Genomic DNA, 19,614 nt, shown 5'->3' on the forward strand with positions numbered 1-19,614 from the left:
ACAGTGGGTTTAACAATTGGAAATCTACATTTTAAGATGGGTCCTAAATGTCAATCCTGAGTTAAACCATGCAAATAATTATTGCAGGTTTAGGATTATACTTATTCAGGAGAAAAAAAAGAAAAAAAGAAAAGCCCCATAAAATACTACAAAAAAAACCCACACCATTTCACGCTTGGCTTCAAGACGCCAAACATTCCTTCCTCTTCACAGTCTAAAATGTTATAATTACAGAGTGAGATACTGTGAGTTCTCAGTTGGCAGTGTGCAACAATGTCACTTACTTGGACTGTTTGAGGGCAAAATGAACAGTGCAAAAATGGGAAGAGAACAGTTAGGGGTTATGTTCCACAGCCAGTCAACAGGTTTTTGACGAGGGATGCCCACGCACAAACATGTACACACGCACCCACCCACCCACACGTGTTGTTGAGGGATGCCCACAGCGCCCACACACAGGGGTAAATCCACATTTCGCATGCCAAGGAAAAGATCGTTGAAAGTGCAAGTTATCTTTGATGGAATTTTGTTGACATGTATGGCACAAGTGCATTACGTTTAGGAGTTGGGTTTCACCCTTTACTTACTGAGACGAGAGCTGTATTCATGAACATGAACTGATATTGAGTACAATGCCACCTGGTAGTCAAGGTTCATGATGTTTTAAAAATACCTTTGCCTTCTCTGTCCACTGAGGGCTTTTGTGCAGAACAGAACAAATTCTCAGAAGTTGGTGGCGGGTGTACACTTGAGATTATGAGTCTATGAACGCCCTATGTTGCAGACCCATGTTTAACGGATAGCACTGTGAAATCAGTGTGTGTGTGTGTGTGTGTCTTACCGTAGTTTCTGGATGTTGGAGGCGATTCCAGAGAGGCGGTACATGCCGTCCACCACGCCATGTTTCTCGATGAACTCCGTGCAGCTCTTGAGTACCTGGGGAACTGGAGCAGAAAACACAATGTCAAGAGAACACAAGACACTCAGACAACTTTAAAAAGGGTAAGTCTACTTCAATCAATAGATGTGCACCGGAACACTGCAAGGTCGAAAAGAGGCACCTTCTGTCTTCCTCCTTTCTAAAGAAAGAGCACATATTCTTCCCCAGGGGAACACCAGGGAAAAGTGTTTTTGCATTGAGAGAAGATTTGATGTTCTCTGATAAAGACAAACATGAACTTCAACATGAACTACCGAGAATACAACGTGGAGAAAACCAAATAAAAAGGCATTCTCCGCAAGTTGATTTTCAAAAGGCAATATTTGAAAGTTGAAGTCTGCAAAGCTTTGAGCTGCCTGACACCAAGGCCTGCCAGCTTCACATCATACCAACCCTTGCTTTCAAAAAGGGCATCAAGCTTTCCCTTGGTGACGACTCCCCCACCCCGAGCGAGTGATCACACCTCTTCAAACTGCCCTGTCAGCCCCCCAGATAGCTCTCCTGACAACACCCCCACACAAAAGCCAGAGATCGTGCTTCTCATGGACTCAAATGGGGAATACATTGATGGGGAAAGTTATTCCATAACCCCAAGTGGCTAAACTCTGCTGTCCAAACACCCAGCAGCAGTCTCCCCACTTTTGCCAGGACTTTGAAGGACATCCCCCGATCTGCAGCCCCAGCACCATACACAGGGGCAACAGAGAAATAGACACCCTGCCCAGACCAGCGAGACACCCTCCCAGAACTGCGAGACACCCCTCCTGGAGGACCCGCACCAAGAGGATCCTCGCCCCCACCATTCGACCCCTCCCCAAAACCTAGCTACACCTTATACAGTGGGGCAAAAAAGGTCCTGGAGTGGCCTAGCCAGTCTCCAGATCTCAACCCCATAGAAAATCTTTGGAGGGAGTTGAAAGTCTGTGTTGCCCAGCAACAGCCCCAAAACATCACTGCTCTAGAGGAGATCTGCATGGAGGAGTGGGCCAAAATACCAGCAACAATGTGGGAAAACCTTGTGAAGACTTACAGAAAACGTTTGACCTCTGTCATTGCCAACAAAGGGTATATCACAAAGTATTGAGATAAACTTTTGTTATTGACCAAAAACTTATTTTCCACCATAATTTGCAAATAAATTCATTAAAGATCATTTTTTCTAATTTTGTCTGTCATAGTTGAAGTGTACCTATGATGAAAATTACAGGCCTCTCTCATCTTTTTAAGTGGGAGAACTTGCACAATTGGTGGCTGACTAAATACATTTTTTGCCCCACTGTATAAGCCCTCCCCAGATCAGTCTTATGCCCCTTCTGCCCCACCATGCCCCCCACCCCTGCAGAAAGGACCTCACCATGACAGCCACACATATGCCCAGGCCATGAGCAGACACAGGCCCCACCCCCACTAATACACCCACCCACATCCCACCCCGCGACCTAAGAGGCATGCACCAGATGCTCAGCTCACACCCAATGGTCCGAGCCTAAACCACACAAATAACACTAGATACTATGAAACACAAAACGTTTTGCATCTCATCCTGGAATATACAAGGTCTGAGGTTAGCTGCCTTTGGACTAAGGAGCAAGAAACCAGACTTCACCAACAAAATCATAAATACAGACATTGTCATCTTACAAGAAACATGGTATAGAGGAGATGGACCCACTGGTTGCCCTCTAGGTTACATAGAGCTGGTGGTCCATCCACCAAACTACCAGGTGTGAAACAGGGAAGAGACTCGGGGGGCACGCTAATTTGGTATAGAGCAGACCTAACCTACTTTATTAAATTAATCAAAAAAGGATTTAAAAAAAAATCTGGCTAGAAATTAATAAGGATATTATCTGAGAAAAATGTCCTCCTGTGTGCTACCTACAGTGCATTCGGAAAGTATTCAGATCCCTTGACTTTTTCCACATTTTATGTTATGTTACAGCCTAACAGCAAAATCGCAGACTACTTGAACAGAGCAATACTCAATCATGAGGCATTGATTTGATTTGAACTGCCTACTATTATGAAATGTTACACATGGATGGAAAGTAATGTGGAAAATTACCAGAAAACAATTAGCCAACAACAAATCCAATGCCTTTTAAACAACTTCCTGGACAAAACATTTTACTGCAGTAGTGAAGGTGGCAGTACAAAGCCTTAATAGTATAATTGACCTCTCAGCTTCCTTATCAAATAGAAAAAACTGGAATCGAACCAGGGTCTGTAGTGACGCCTCTAACAATGAGATGCAGTGCCTTAGATCACTGCACCACTCGGGAGCCCGATAAAATATACAGAATAAAAATTACAATTGGCTACACTTAAACACTAACATCATCCTCACCTCAGCTCACCCAAATCCAAAAGTGGAGACAAATTCGGCCCAAATAACTATCGGATATGGGATATGTGGGATATGAGTCAATAGCAACCTTGTGGAAATTCTCAGCATTATTATTAACAGAAGTGAAAACAATGTCCTAAGCAAATGTAAATGGCCTTTTTACCAAATTACTGTATGACAGATCAAGTATTCACCCTACACACCCTTATTGACAAACAAAACAAAACCAAAGTCTTCTCATGCTTGGTTGATTTCAAAAAAGCTTGACTCAATTTGGCATGAGGGTCTGCTATATAAGTTGACAGAAAGCAGTGTTGGGGTGGAAAACACATAAGACGTTATAAAAGCCATGTACACAAACAATAAGTGTGAGATTAAAATTTGCAAAAAAAAAATACAGATTTCTTTCCTTAGGGCCAAGGGCTGAGAAAGTGATTCAGCTTAAGCCCCACCCTCGTCAACATATATGATGAAACCAAGATTGATCTCCTTGGCCTGAATGCCAAGAGCTACATCAGGAAGAAACCTGGCACCATCCCTACGGTGAAGCATGGTGGTGGCACCATTATGCTGTGGGGATGATTTTCAGCAGCAGGGACTGGGAGAATAGTCAGGATAAAGGGTGAACGGAGCAAAGTACAGAGAGATCCTTGATGAAAACTTGCTCCAAAGTGCTCAGGACCTCAGACTAGGGCGAAGGTGCACCTTCCAACAGGACAACGACCCTAAGCACACAGCCAAGACAATGCAGGAGTGGCTTTAGGACAAGTCTCTGAATGTCCTTGAGTGGTCCAGCCAGAGTCCGGACTTGAACCCGATTGAAGATCTCTGCACAGACCTGAAAATAGCTGTGTATCGACGCTCCCCATCCAACCTGACAGAGCTTGAGAGGATCTGCCGAAAGAATGGGAGGAACTCCCGAAATACAGGTGCCATGCTTGTAGCGTTTTCCCAGGATGACTCGAGGCTGTAATCGCTGCCAAAGGTGCTTCAACAAAGTACTGAGTAAGGGATCTGAATACTTAAGTAAATGTGATGTTTATTTTTTATTATTTATACATTTGCACAATTTTCTAAAAAACTGTTTTTGCTTTGTCATTGAGGTATTGTGTGTAGATTGATGAGGGAAAAAACTATTTAATAAATTTTAGAATAAGAATGTAACGTAACAAATTCTGGAAAAAATCAAGGGGTCGAATGCCCAGTAAATCAATGAATTGGCGAGGGCACTAGAACAGTCTGCAGCACTCTGTCTCACCCTATTAGACTCTGAAGTGAAATGTCTACTGTTAGCAGATGATCTGGTGCTTCTGTCCCCAACCAAGGAAGGCCTACAGCAGCACCTAGATCTTCTGCACAGATTCTGTCAGACTTGGGCCCTGACAGGTAATCTCAGTAAGACAAAAATAACATTTGTCCTAAAAAAGGTCCAGTTGCCAGGACAATAAATACACATTTCACCTGGACACTGTAAAAAACAGTACCTACCTCAGCCTAAACATCAGCACCACTGGTAACTTCCACAAAGCTGTGAACAATCTGAGAGACAAGGCAAGAAGGGCCTTCTACGCCATCAAAAGGAACATATAATTTCACCAATTAGGATCTGGCTCAACATACTTCAATCAGTTATGGAACCCATTGCCCTTTATGGTTGTGAGGGCGGGGGTCCACTCACCAACCAAGAATTCACAAAATAGGACAAACACCAAATTGAGAATCTGCATGCAGAATTTTGTAAAAACATCCTCTGTGTACAACGTAGAACCCCAAACAATGCATTCAGAGCAGAATTAGGACCATTCCCGGAATGATCAAATCCATAGAAGAGCAATTCAATTCTACAATCACCTAAAAATCTGTGATTCTCAAGCCCTCACCTACAGAGGGATGAACCTGTAGAAGAGTCCTCTCTGCCAGCTGGTATGGGGACTCTGCTCACTAACACAAACAGACAGAGCCTCAGGACAGCAACACAATTAGACCCAACCACAGTCAGGACAAAACAAAAATATATTACTTAACACATTGGAACGAATCAACAACAAAAAAACAGAGCAAACTGGAATGTTATTTGGGCCTAAACAGAGAGTACACAGTAGTAGAATACCTGACCACTGTGACTGACCTAAAATTAAGAAAATCCTTGACTATGTACAGACTCCGTGAGCATAGCCTTGCTAGTGAGAGAGGCCGCCATTGGCAGACCTGGCTCTCAAGGGAAGAGATGCACTTCCTAACCTCCTGTATGACCATATCAGAGACACATATTTCCTTCATATTACACAGATCCACAAAGAATTTGAAAACAAATCCAATCTTGATACACTCCCACAACTATTAGGTGAAATACCACAGTAGCAAGATTTGTGACGTGTTGCCAAAAGAAAAAGGGCAACCAGTGGAGCACAAACACCATTGTAAATACACCCTATATTCATCTGTTTATGTTCCCTTTAATACTACAACTATTTGCACATTGTTGCAACACTGTACATAGCCAATAATATAACATTTGAAATGTTTATATTCTTTCAAAATGTTTGTGAGTGTAATGTTGATTGTTTATTTCACTTGCTTTGGCAATGTACATGTTTCCAATGCCAATAAAGCCCTTTGAATTGAATTGAGAGAAGGGGGGAGCGAGAGGAGAGAGGGGAGCGAGAGGAGAGAGGGGAGCGAGAGGAGAGAGGGGAGCGAGAGGAGAGCGAGAGGAGAGGAGAGCGAGAGGAGAGGGAAGCGAGAGGAGAGGGGAGCGAGAGGAGAGGGGAGCGAGAGGAGAGGGGAGCGAGAGGAGAGAGGGGAGCGAGAGGGGAGAGGGGAGCGAGAGGAGAGAGGGGAGCGAGAGGAGAGAGGGGAGCGAGAGGGGAGCGAGAGGAGAGAGGGGAGCGAGAGGAGAGAGGGGAGCGAGAGGGGAGAGGGGAGCGAGAGGAGAGAGGGGAGCGAGAGGAGAGAGGGGAGCGAGAGGAGAGAGGGGAGAAAAATAAAGGATAAAAGGGGGCTGTCCCCCCAGGAGTTCCAGATAGAACTCTTTTGGGTTCAATGAAGAATCCTCTGTGGAAAGGGTTTTAAAAAGGATTCTCCTATATGGAGTGTCGAAGAACCGTTTAAGGTTCTAGATAGCACCTATAGGTACAGGTTAAACTTCCCACAGCCCGTTCCAAACACAACATATGGAGGTGAAAGTGGCTCAGCAATACCATCCTGTTTTTATATGGGTTCGGCAGTAAGGATTCTTCCTTTAAGTTTTGTCTTTATTGGGTTCCGTCTTTGTAATCTGTAGTCTCTTAACTTGTTTGGCGTGTGAAGAAAATACAATTCTTAAGACTCATGTACAGTTGAAGTCAGAAGTTTACATACACTTATGTTGGAGTCATTAAAACTCCTTTTTCAACCACTCCACAAATGTATTGTTAACAAACTATAGTTTTGGCAAGTCGGTTAGGACATCTACTTTGTGCATTTTTCACTGATAATTCACTGTATCACAATTCCAGTGGGTCAGAAGTTTACATACACTAAGTTGACTGTGCCTTTAAACAGCTTGGAAAATTCCAGAACATGTCATGGCTTTAGAAGCTTCTGATAGGCTAATTGACATCATTTGAGTCAATTGGAGGTGTACCCATGGATGCATTTCAAGGCCTACCTTCAAACTCAGTGCCTCTTTGCTTGACATCATGGGAAAATCAAAAGAGATCAGCAAAAAATTGTAGACCTCCACAAGCCTGGTTCATCCTTTGGAGCAATTTCCAAATGCCTGAAGGTACCACATTCATCTGTACAAACAATAGTACACAAGTATAAACACCATGGGACGACGCAGCCATCATACCGCTCAGGAAGGAGACCCTTTTGTCTCCGAGAGATGAACATACTTTGGCGCGAAAATTGCAAATCAATCCCAGAACAGCAACAAAGGACCTTGTGAAGATGCTGGAGAAAACAGGTACAAAAGTATCTATATCCACAGTAAAAACAAGTCCAATATGGACATAACCTGAAAGGCTGCTCAGCAAGGAAGAAACCACTGCTCCAAAACCACCATAAGAATGCCAGACTACGGTTTGCAACTGCACATGGGGACAAAGATTGTACTTTTTGGAGAAATGTCCGCTGGTCTGATGAAACAAAAATAAAACTGTTCAGCCATAATGACCATCGTTATGTTTGGAGGAAAAAGGGGGAGCTTGCAAGCCGAGAGAACACCATCCCAACCGTGAAGCACGAGGGTGGCAGCATCATCTTGTGGGGGTGCTTTGATGCAGGAGGGACTGGTGCACTTCACAAAATAGATGGCATCATGAGGCGGGAAAATGTGGATATATTGAAGCAACATCTCAAGACATCAGTCAGGAAGTTAAAGCTTGGTCACAAATGGGTCTTCCAAATGGATAATGACCCCAAGCATACTTCCAAAGTTGTGGCAAAATGGCTTAAGGACGTCAAGCTATTGGAGTGGCCATCACAAAGCCCTGACCTCAATCCCATAGAAAATTTGTGGGCAGAACTGAAAAAGCATGTGTGAGCAAGGAGGCCAACAAACCTGACTCAGTTACACCAGCTCTGTCAGAAGGAATGGGCCAAAATTCACCCAACTTATTGTGGGAAGCTTGTGGAAGGCTACCTGAAACGTTTGACCCAAGTTAAACAATTTAAAGGCAACACTACCAAATACTAATTGAGTGTATGTAAATTTCTGACCAACTGGGAATGTGATGAAAGAAATAAAAGCTGAAATAAATCACTCTACTATTATTCTGACATTTCACATTCTTAAAATAAAGTGGTGATCCTAACTGACCTAAAACAGGGAATTTTACTAGGATTAAATGTCAGCAATTGTGAAAAACTGAGTTTAAATGTATTTGGCTAAGTTGTATGTAAACTTCCGACTTCAACTGTATGATGATAGTCAACGGTAGAGGAGTTACCTGAAGCACATCACACGAGGGAGAAGCTGGCTTATGACATCATATAACATTTGTCGAGGCCTGCATTTATGTGACATTCAAACAAGACATTTGACAGCTTGGTATGAAAGCTGTGCTGCTCATACAGACATACAGCAACTGAGGCTGACCCATAAAGTCAGGACAGATGTCATCTCCGGAGCTGTGCAGTGATGTCATGTCATCTATCCCTGATGCCATCCCCTATCTCGTTACTATTGGGGAGCACTGCTCTGCTCCAGTTTGAAAGGTAAAGTATGGTTGTGTCGTTTGACATCTATCGCCGTTCCGACGGCTCTGACTGGCTGTCCGTCATAAGAGTTACCATGTCTGAGATCGCAAGTCTGTCATCTCCTTTCTCACATGACAGATGTGTGTGTAAACAAACACAGCACGTGCTTATTTAATGAGGACAACTCAAGGCATGTGATTTGAGGACTGACTCTTCATTCACAAAGACTGAACGGCATCTAAAACCGCTGCCATCCAAATATAAGCTGAATATGTGCTATGTACGTAGCATACAAATTGCCAAAGAAAACCCCATAAATTAGAGTATTATTTCCTAGACGGATGCCTGCTTCTCCTAAAGCCACACCACTGACGACATGGGCAGTATTGTACTTGTGCAACAGTATGAGTCCTGCCACTGTAATGCAGTGTGATGGCGGCCAATCTGAACAGAGCAGAAGAGGCTGGTAGTGGTGAAGACGGCTGACAGAACAGACAGCTCAGGATGGATTTGGGGGCAAACAAAGCATGTGTTGCCAGATCCCTCAAGCTCCAAATCAGTGGAGAGGTGAAATATCCCTTTAACCACACTGCCAACTAGACCACTACACTTTCTGTAAGCCACCTCAGTTGCTGTGGCAACCCTCCCTGGGCACCGGGGGTGGTCGGGTTCACTCTGCATGCCCGGCCCATCGAGCTGTATGGGTCAATGAACAACAGCTCAACCTCAAGAGTACATTTTTTACATTAACTTATCTGACCACAATCTCAAATTCAGAGACTGAGCGTCAAAGTGGACTTACTGACACTAACAGATACCAGGACAAAACAACCCCACGTTTGCTTTTTTCCACAGAGAACAGCCCATGTGCCGGTTGCGTCAAATCCATTGTATTGAAACACAGGAACATCCTCAAAAGTGATCCAAATGTACAAGAGTTCACAACATTGCCACCCTCGCTTCTGTTTACCCGAGAACAGGTAAAGAACACAAAATGTAAAGAGTCAGTAATTGTAGCACCACAAATGTGATATACCTGCTCAAATGCATCTGCTGGGCTGCTTACTCTATATTGGTCAAACTTCAGCATTGAATCTTCGCATCGCAGAACATAAGGCTGCTATTCGAAATAAAAACACGGACTATGCTATTGCGTGCCACTGCATCGAAGCCAATCATGGCTCACCTTCTTCCCTGCACTTTGTACCCATAGAATGTGTCAAATTTCACCGAGGAGGTGATATCGTAAGTAAATTAAAACAAAGAGGTGTTCTGGCAGTACTCCTCAGACACTGTGGATCCAAAGGGGCTAAACAATGATTTTTCACTGTCCTCATTTTCACAATGTTGTTGCCTTGATTTTTAGGGTCTCTGTCTCCTGATTCAGACACCCAAATATCACCTATGTATATTTAGACACTATATCTCTTATTATTATTATTTTTTACATTGTGTGTCAATAGGCCACTGGGCTATAAATAGGAGCTAAGTGCAATGGTCAGGTCACTCTGAGGAAGACATCAGATTGACGTCGAAACGTCTGTCATCTGTTTGCATCCTATACAATGGATTAAAGTGCCTTTTTTCGTTGTTGAATGCTCCAACTCCTTTTTATCTCGAGTTAGTCCTTTTGGAAGTTTTTCTTGTTGAGCCATTCTCATGATTTTTGTCATTGTTGTTGAGTAGCCCTCATCTCCTTTGTTTGTTGAAGCGTGAAAGCCCACCTGAACTCTCAACAGCTCAACATTGCTCTCGCCTCTACCGGAGTTGAGACAAGTTTGAGCCGATCCTTGCATTACAGCAATGTTAGGTGGAGACTAGTCCACCCTTTTACCACACTGCGAGTGACCACATTGCACAAAGAAGGGCGACTGTTCATTCTGAAAACACCCCTCAGCATGTTAGTTTTTGCACGTGTGCGTTTCAAGTCGCCAAAAAACACCACAAATGAGGTCAAAGCAGAAGAACTTCTGAGAGTACGTGTGTGTGAGAGAGAACGCGAGAGAAAGAGAGTGAGTGAGAGACAGTGAAAGAGTGGAAGTCTCACCATCGTGGCCCGAGTTGAGGAGGTGCTCTCCCAGGTCACAGCCAAACACCCTCTCCCGGAGGATTCCCCTCTGCTTCAGCTTCTGCTTGGTGGGCCGGGACTTCATGAAGGTGCGCAGGAACGTGATCAGCTTCCCGTGCTTTTTAGACACTGCCGGGAAACAGAGAAACACACAACATGCTTAATACACACTCTCCCACTTGCAGGTGTTCAGCTGGTGTTGCCCGCCTACGCAGCATGAAATAACGCATTTAAAATGGTGAGCTGTGCAAAGTGATGCATGCATACCAGTGAAGTCAGCATGCGTTCATTAGATCTTTGCAAAATGTTCAATCCAAAGTTCAACGTAAACAAAACACATCAGAGGTGGGAATAAGTCTGAATAAGCCAGTCCCTGTGAATAACTTTGTTTTCTTCTTCTCATGCCAGCCCTTTTACAACATGGCTGACCCAAGCTTCACAAGACAATCAATGGGTCTGGAAATAGGTCTAAGCCATTCAAGTATGGACCCAGTTGTTTTATCCACTGGGAAAAATGTGGAAAAGCTATCTAGTGAAAAACCACAGCTTTTGGAGAGAACAATGGAGCTGGCATGCCCACAAACCTTTGTTCACAAATCCTCCACTGCAAAGTGTAGATCACAGAGCCATATTTTCCCCCAAAAGGAGAATAGCGTTTCTCCAACGGAACACAAATAAGCCGTCCGCATTGGCTGACACGTTGCAGGGTAACCAACATTCCCTCTACAAACAAATAATCTACACTTTTAATAAAATCAACTATATGCATTGAGCTTGTCTGATGCTCTGTTGGATGAAATAAAACAAATGACTGAAGAGGGAGCAAGAGACCAAGAAAAACCTGACCATCCTCCTCCCGCTCCTGCTGGCTTTCGCAGGTTCTGCTTTTGCCAGTAATAGGATACAGGAGGAGACGGCAACCTTTCATGTGGAATGCCAATTTATCTTACTATTTTCTACCGATCTGCGTGCCAGTTATGGTTTTCATATGCACATTTTCTTGGAACAGTTGAATTTAATTTATAATAATGTCTTATCTTCAAATCAGTCTTGTGGTTAATCAAAATTAGAGTAAAATCTAAATGAAAATGATAAAAATAAAAAGTTACTTCTATTGCTAACTTTGTAAAAACAGCCTAAATAAAACCAACTAATAAAAACGTTGCAGCCTGCAGGAAGAAAATATCCCGATAAAAATAATATCCATGGCCTCCCGAGCGGCGCAGTGGTCTAATGCACTCCATCGCTAGCTGTGCCACTAGAGATTCTGGGCTCGAGTCCAGGCTCTATCGCAGCCGGCCGCGACCGGGAGACCCATGGGGCAACGCACAATTGGTCCAGCGTAGCAACTGAACATTCAGTTATCTAGCAACAGCTCTGGTGGACATTCCTGCAGGCAGCATGCCGACTGCACGCTCCCTCAAAACTTGAGACATTTGTGGCATTGTGTTGTGTGACAAAACGGCTTTTTATTGTCCCCAGCACAAGGTTCACCTCATTCTGTTTAATCAGCTTCTTGATATGCTACACCTGTAAATTGGATGGATTATCTTGGCAAAGGAGAAATACTCATACTAACTGGGACGCAAACAAATGTGTGCACATTTGAGAGAAATAAGCTTTTTGAGCGTATTGAACACGTCTGTGATTTTTTATTTCACCTCATGAAACCAACACTTTACATGTTGCGTTTATATTTTTGCTCAGTGTAGATATTTTTGCTACTGCCCAAAAAAATGAATATATATATATATATATATATATATATATATATATATATATATATATATTGGTTGACCAACAGCCTATCAACCAAACAATCGATCAGTCGACTAAGTGGGCTCAGCCCTACCAGACATACAGTATATAGTCGAAAGCACTTTCACTTGTGTTCATATTGAGTACAATTGATGAGAAGCACATTGCTTCTAAATCATGAACCAAACTTTCTGTTTTGCTCCATTTCAAAGCTAAGTGGAGCTAGGATTTCCCCTGTGAGAAAGTGAAAAATGTATTGGTGCTGTATCCCACCACAAACTGCTGAAGCACCTTTGTTTACCAACTGTTGAGGCATCAACAAGGCTTTGCATAACAAGTGGGTGCCGATGGAGAAATTGCACAGGCCTACACCAACTGTCACTGTTATTTAGGAAACCACATCAACTGAAATGCATAGGAGCACAAGTCTGAAGATTGCTCTGCTCAATGTCAACTCCGCAGACAGCGAATGGGACAATTCGAGAGATGCTCTTCAGAGAATCGAATTGACTGCGGGACAATGATGAGCTCAATGTTTAATACATCTTTGGCAAAAGCCTCCAAAGTGAAAACCATATGGTTAAACTATCGCACACGATCGGGTAAAGCAACACACTGTACTCTGCAACACAAACTCTCAGGCTAGATGAACGGGGTGATGCAACTTTCTCAGCGGTTGCTGAAAGCTTCTTATATCATGGTATGCATCTGGAAACCTATCAAATGTCTGAGTCATAGTCAGCGGTAGTTAGATGGCTCCCATGATGCTTGGACAGGGTGGAAGTCTCTATGGTCCACAGCAAGTCAAATTAAAGCCAGCAGTCTCACCCTGAGATCTGCATGAGAAACTCTAGGACAAAAAAAAAAATCAACTGGCATTCAAAAATATGTGGAATTCTGACAGTTATGGGGAGCATTGTTGTGATAAAACTGGTGTGGCTGAATGTAATGATATTTCAGGATGCTCATACAGTAATAAAACTTTAGACATTTTGAAAGGAAAGCGTCATTAATTAGAACTAGTAAGGCACTGTAAGCAGCATTGTGAAATATGCCAACATAATGCTGGCTGCAGAGGCACACACAGACACACTTTTCATTCATGACTGTCAGAGTCAACACAAAGCAGCTACTGTCTGTTCTTTATCTTTACAATGTTCACAGTTAAGTACCAGTGTAGAGGGCACTAACAACAATTATGGACTATAAAATAAAATAACTTGAGACTTGAAATTGGGCCTCATGACTCGGGGCTCCGACTTGAGACTAATGACTTGAAATTATCTGGCCAGGTTTTGTAACATTTTGTTATTCATTTTGTGGCAGTTTCTCTCTGAATGACTCTCCATGCAGCCAGAGTGAGTAGCCGCAGCGTCCCCCTTGGCTAGTGAAACACACTCTGTCCTCTGATTGGACCAGCAAACTGTTAATCAACACAGATCGGGTGAGCTAACAGACAGATTGCTGATATGCTGTGCAGCGCAAATATCAAAATTGTAGGGAGCGAGGATTGCCATAATAAATAAATATGCAGCTCCAACAATTGTTTGGTGATCAAGAAAATGTACTTACTTTGCAATCTAACTAGCAATGAGGCATCAAGCAACAATTACTAGCACAGGCATACTGGTTTTTTGGTATTTCAAAATTGCTTGAAATTGATATTTTACTTAGGTTGCATTTGGAATTTGTTGTTAAAATGTATTATTACTGTGGCGAACTCCCGCTAGTGGATGGCGCTTTGTTCTCTTGTTGAAATATTTGCGGGTGCTTTTACACATTTAAATGCATATGTGGTAAATCTATATTCCATCTAATCCTACAATAATTGATGGCGTTTCATCATTCAATCGCCGTAGCGTTTATTACACTTAGACATTTCTGTTTCATGTTTGGTTGTGACTCGAATAATAATGACTTGGTCTGACCACTAACAACAACATTCCATTTAGCACTTTTGCATAGCTATCCTCTCAGTCAAAATCGATCGATAAAGCTATTCGTAATTAACCAGATTTCCTGCCAACATTTTTGTTTCTCCTACTCAGGCCATTCCCAAGATTATCCAGGGAATCGTTTGGAACAGAATATCAGTGGGAAATACAAGGATCTCAATTGTATTTAAAAAAAAATATTCTTCCCCTCTTCTGTTCCTTCTGGGGCAGGAAAAATTCCACTCTCTGCACGCCATGACAGCTGCTGCTGACCTAACATGTGGAGAGGGAGAAAGGATGACAGAGGGGGAGAGAGAGAAAAACGAAGAGGAGCCAAAGCTTGGATGGAGGCCATAGACTGTGAGCTATCAAAACGGTTGCGATTGCTCGGGCACACGTGACACGTGAGGCTCCAGTGCGCTCTGGGACCGGATGTGTGGTAAAGTAACCGTTACCGGCGTAAAAGCAAACATCACGCTCCTTCTCTGCAATCGGCCCCGCATCAACAGCCACATTCAATTCCATTAGGTTCGGTCGTTTCAAAGAATGCGTGCAGGCCGAACGTAGACGCAAACCGCAAGGTCAAAGTAAGTGTTGAGATAGGTTGCTTAGATTGCCATGAAACTAAACCATGCATTTCCAAGTAAGTCCAATGGATATAAGTCTGTCGATTGAAGTCTTATCTCCTTGCAACATCAGCCCAACAATACTACTGGAGAGAAATGTAAACGGAATCCATCTATTATGTTAACCTCATGTTCTATTAGGAGAGCCTTATTGCAACCTACTCACGATCAGCAGGCTTCACACTCCAGTTACCTGCTCAATTACCCCCTCCCCCACCCCCCTCTTTACAACAGACTCTCTTAAAGCCTTCCGCATACCTCTACTCGGCTGGTGCGAACCAGTGTGCTCGCAAACTCCCTTAATACACATTCGCCTGAAAAATGAGAAAAAAGCGTCAATAGTTTGTCCATCTTGAGATGCTGTAGCCAGTATACACTTCCTCAAAAATAGTCAGAATTAATAGAAGATGAAAATTTATGACATTTTCTTGAGTATACATTTGAGGAGATCTTATTCGCACAATTTTACCTTAGATATTTGGTGCAGTAGTTCTCAAGTGAATAACAACAAACCGTTGACCAATCACCAACAAAGGGGTGGAGCCTTCAGCTACCGACTTCAGCTTGCCTTGAGAAAAAATTAAGTGTGCACGAACACCCGAAAAAACACTTGCCAAAGAGCAGAACGAACAAAATATCTCCAAATGTAGTCATAATATTTGCAGCAACTGTTCTGAACTGTTTTGGATTGGAAGCATTTTTATAGAGTGGGATCATTGTGCTGCCTTGAGACAATGTTTACATTCTTCACCAAGGCAGGTCCTATGGTATTCCATGGGGAAAACTGCTATAGAATATTGAAAAATGACACCATTGAGAGATTAATACATTAACACAGTTTAATGGTCTTCTCCAATTATATGCAAGCTGTGGCCCAAAAATGTATTTAATTGCCGGTGGTGTCCATGTGAGCCAGTTAACCAACAATGCAGTTAAGAAGAACTTGGCGCTCCGGTACCACTTGCCGTGTGGTAGCAGACTAGGGTGGCTGGAGTCTTTGGCAATCTTTAGGGCCTTCCTCTGGCACTTCTTGTTATAGAGGTCCTGGATGGCAGGAAGCTTGGCCCCAGTGATGGACTGGGCCGTACACACTACCCGCTGTAGTGCCTTGCGGTCAGAGACCGAGCAGTTCCCATACCAGGCGGTGATGCAACTTGTCAGGATGCTCTCGATGGTGTAGCTGTATAAACGTTTTGAGGATCTGAGGACCCATGCCAAATCTTTTCAGTCTCCTGAGGGGGAATAGGCTTGTTGTGCCCTCTTCACAACTGTCTTGGTGTGTTTGGAAAATGACAGTTCTTTGGTGATGTGGACACCAAGAAACTTGAAGCTCTCAACCTGCTCCACTACAGCCCTGTTGATGAGAATGTGAGTGTTCTCGTTCTTACTTTTCCTGTAGTCCACAATCACCTCCTTTGTACTGATAACGTTGAGGGAGAGGTTGTTATCCTGGCACCACACTGCCAGGCCTCTGACCTCCTCCCTATAGGCTCTCATTGTTGTCGGTGATCAGGGATAACACTGTTGTGTCGTCGGCAAACTTGATGGTGTTGGAGTCGTGCTTGGCCATGAAGTCTTGGGGGAACAGGGAGTAAATGGATTCTTGTTGGGGTATGTACGGTCACTGTGGGGACGACGTCATCAAGGCCATCGGATGAACCACAAAACATATCTTGGGTGGACCAGAGAGTTCATTCCGACGTCTTATTTTCAGCAAGTCCCCATGAAGCTGCTTTGTAAGACATCCATCTTAGCCTTTAGCGAGATAAGATTTATGACATTTAAACTGAAAAGCCAAATTTACCTCTAAAGGATCAATGTGGTATTGCAAAGCTATGAATCAATTTAATGCATGTCATTATATGATGTCATTGCCACAACTCAGGGGAGATGAACGGTGAAATGAAAATGCGAGCACAAGGGAATTGTGAAGGAGTTTGAACCATAGAAATAGAATAGGTCTGCCTATAAGACACTTAACTACAGCGGCTTGCGAAAGTATTCACCCCCCTTGGCGTTTTTCATATTTTGTTGCCTTACAACCTGGAATTAAAATTGATTTTTGGGGGGTTTGTATCATTTGATTTACACAACATGCCTACCACTTTGAAGATGAAAAATATTTTTTATTGTAAAAAACTACAACATGAAAACTTGAGCATGTCAATACTTTGTAGAGCCACCTTTTAGAGGAATTACAGCTGCACGCCTCTTGGGATATGTCTCTATAAGCTTGGCACATCTAGTCACTGGGATTTTTGCCCATTCATCAAGGCAAAACTGCTCCAGCTCCTTCAAGTTGGACGGGTTCCGCTGGTCAACAGCTCATCTTTAAGTCATACCACAGATTCTCAATTGGATTGAGGTCTGGGCTTTGACTAGGCTATTCCAAGACATTTAAATGTTTCCCCTTAAACCACATGAGTGTTGCTTTAGCAGTATGCTTAGGGTCATTGTCCTGTTGGAAGGTGAACCTCCATCCCAGTCTCATATCTCTGGAAGACTGAAACAGGTTTCCCTCAAGAATTTCCCTGTATTAAGCGCCATCCATCATTCCTTCAATTCTGACCAGTTTCCCAGTCCCTGCCAATGAAAAACATCCCCACAGCATGCTGCTGTCACCACGCTTCACTGTGGGAATGGTATTCTCGGGGTGATGATAGGTGCTGGGTTTGCGCCAGACATAGCGGTTTCCATGATGGCCAAAAAGCTATATTTTAGTCTCATCTGACCAGAGTACCTTCTTCCATATGTTTGGGGAGTCTCCCACATGCCTTTCGGCGAACACCAAATGTGTTTAATATTGTTTTCTTGAAGCTTATTCTTCTTATTGTTTTTCTTTTTTTCTGGCCACTCCTCCATAAAGCCCAGCTCGGTGGTATGTACGGCTTAAAGTGGTTCTATGGACAGATGCTCCAATCTCCGCTGTGGAGCTTTGCAGCTCCTTCAAGGTTATCTTTGGTCTCTTTGTTGCCTCTCTGATTAATGCCCTCCTTGCTGGTCCATGAGTTTTGGTGGCCGGCACTCACTTGGCAGGTTTGTTGTGGTGCCATATTGTTTCATTTTTTTAATACTGGATTTAAATGGTTCTCCGTGGGATGTTCAAAGTTTGATATTTTTTAAAAACCCAACCCTGATCTGTACTTCTCCACAACTTTGTTCCTGGCCTGTTTGGAGAGCTCCTTGGTCTTCATGGTGCCGCCTGCTTGGTGGTGCCCCTTGCTTAGTGGTGTTGCAGACTCTGGGACCTTTCAGAACAGGTGTATATATACTGAGATCATGTGACACTGAAATAAAGTCCACCTGTGTGCAATCTAACTAATTATCGTACTTCTGAAGGTAATTGGTTGCACCAGATCTTATTTAGGGGCTTCATAGCAAAGGGGGTTAATACATATGCACGCACCACTTTTTCTTTTAAGTCATTTTTTTTTTCTTTCACATTTCACTTCACCAATTTGGACTATTTTGTGTATGTCCATAACATGAAATCCAAATAAAATAAATTTAAATTACAGGTTGTAATGCAACTAAATTGGAAAAATGCCAAGGGGGATGAATACTTCTGCAAGACACTAACGGCTGTTGAATTTTAACAGACCATCACAATTTGCTCAGTCATTGAAGGTAACGAGCTGGGAAAGCAGTCTCAACGTAACCCGATACATAGTTGGGCAATGGCTGGTACCTCATTAAACTCAGTAGGAGGCAAATAATCATTTTAGGGTAATTGTCAAAGGAATGTTTGGGTTGATTTGAGTTTCAAGAGCTATGTAATGTATGTTAGCAATTGCGCTAATGATAGTTAGCCACGTCCATCAAACTGGTTGTCACTAGTTACCACAGACAAGTCATAAACCGCACCTATTTCTACAATTCCTCGTCTTTATGTGAATTTAACATTAACCCTAACCACATGCTTAACCTTTAAGATACATTTTATTTTACATACATTTTTACGATATAGCAATGTCTGACTTTGTGGCTGTTGGAACTAGTGGAAACTGTTCATTTGACTCTGGGGAAGTAGATAAGTGCTTCAACTGCCAAAGTTCCTTTCATGACAGGACTGCCCCATGACTGTTACATTGTAACAATAACTTCACGTGAATCTGTCTTTGGTGATCGAAAATAATCAAAAGCATCTGAAAGAATTTCAGAGAAGATCAACAAAACGGCTCGAGCTCATTGAACGACAACGTCATTTCAGGTTGTCAATCAATGAGTGGTGAAAAGGTACCAAATCATTAACGGGCAGATTCAAACCCCATTCTACTGGAGTGCACACTGTACTAGACTCAAACAAATTAAATCCCAGACCGTAATACATTCTTACCTGCGAAACGCAGTGGGATTCTCACTTGATGATGGGACTTTAAATAGGGAATCCAAGATCAACAGTAGACATTTCCTTCCAGAAGCTGTTGCTCTAACGGCAACTCCTTATCATTTGGTTTATGACTAATTACTTCAAAAGACACCGCTGACTAAACTTAAATCACAAAACCTATGGTACAGTACCAATGGACAGTGAATAGCAGTCGAAAGAGAATTCGGATAAGTGTGCGCCTCGCTCCTCAGCTCGTCAATCGCCCCCCAAACAAAGTTTCTTCAACCATTCTTTCCTTTTTTCCCTTTCAGTTAATGACCAGCCCCTTCAGTGTCAGTTTACAACAAAACTACATTCACAAGACAACGCATGGAAACACTGTGCCAATCTATGTGGAATACGACCGCAATTCTGTTTCAAATTGGGT

General features: G+C 43.0%; 1 protein-coding gene across 1 annotated transcript in view; it reads right to left on the reverse strand.

The window, feature by feature from the left end:
- Positions 1 to 19,614, reverse strand: part of LOC135548718 (rho GTPase-activating protein 32-like) — a 226,397-nt gene that overhangs the window by 17,065 nt on the left and 189,718 nt on the right. Inside the window, 2 exon segments of the mRNA XM_064978581.1 lie at positions 842 to 944; positions 10,519 to 10,668. Coding sequence (XP_064834653.1) covers positions 842 to 944; positions 10,519 to 10,668 — 253 coding nt within the window.

Source organism: Oncorhynchus masou, chromosome 11 (genome assembly GCF_036934945.1).
Source record: "Oncorhynchus masou masou isolate Uvic2021 chromosome 11, UVic_Omas_1.1, whole genome shotgun sequence".
Classification (NCBI taxonomy): domain Eukaryota; kingdom Metazoa; phylum Chordata; class Actinopteri; order Salmoniformes; family Salmonidae; genus Oncorhynchus; species Oncorhynchus masou.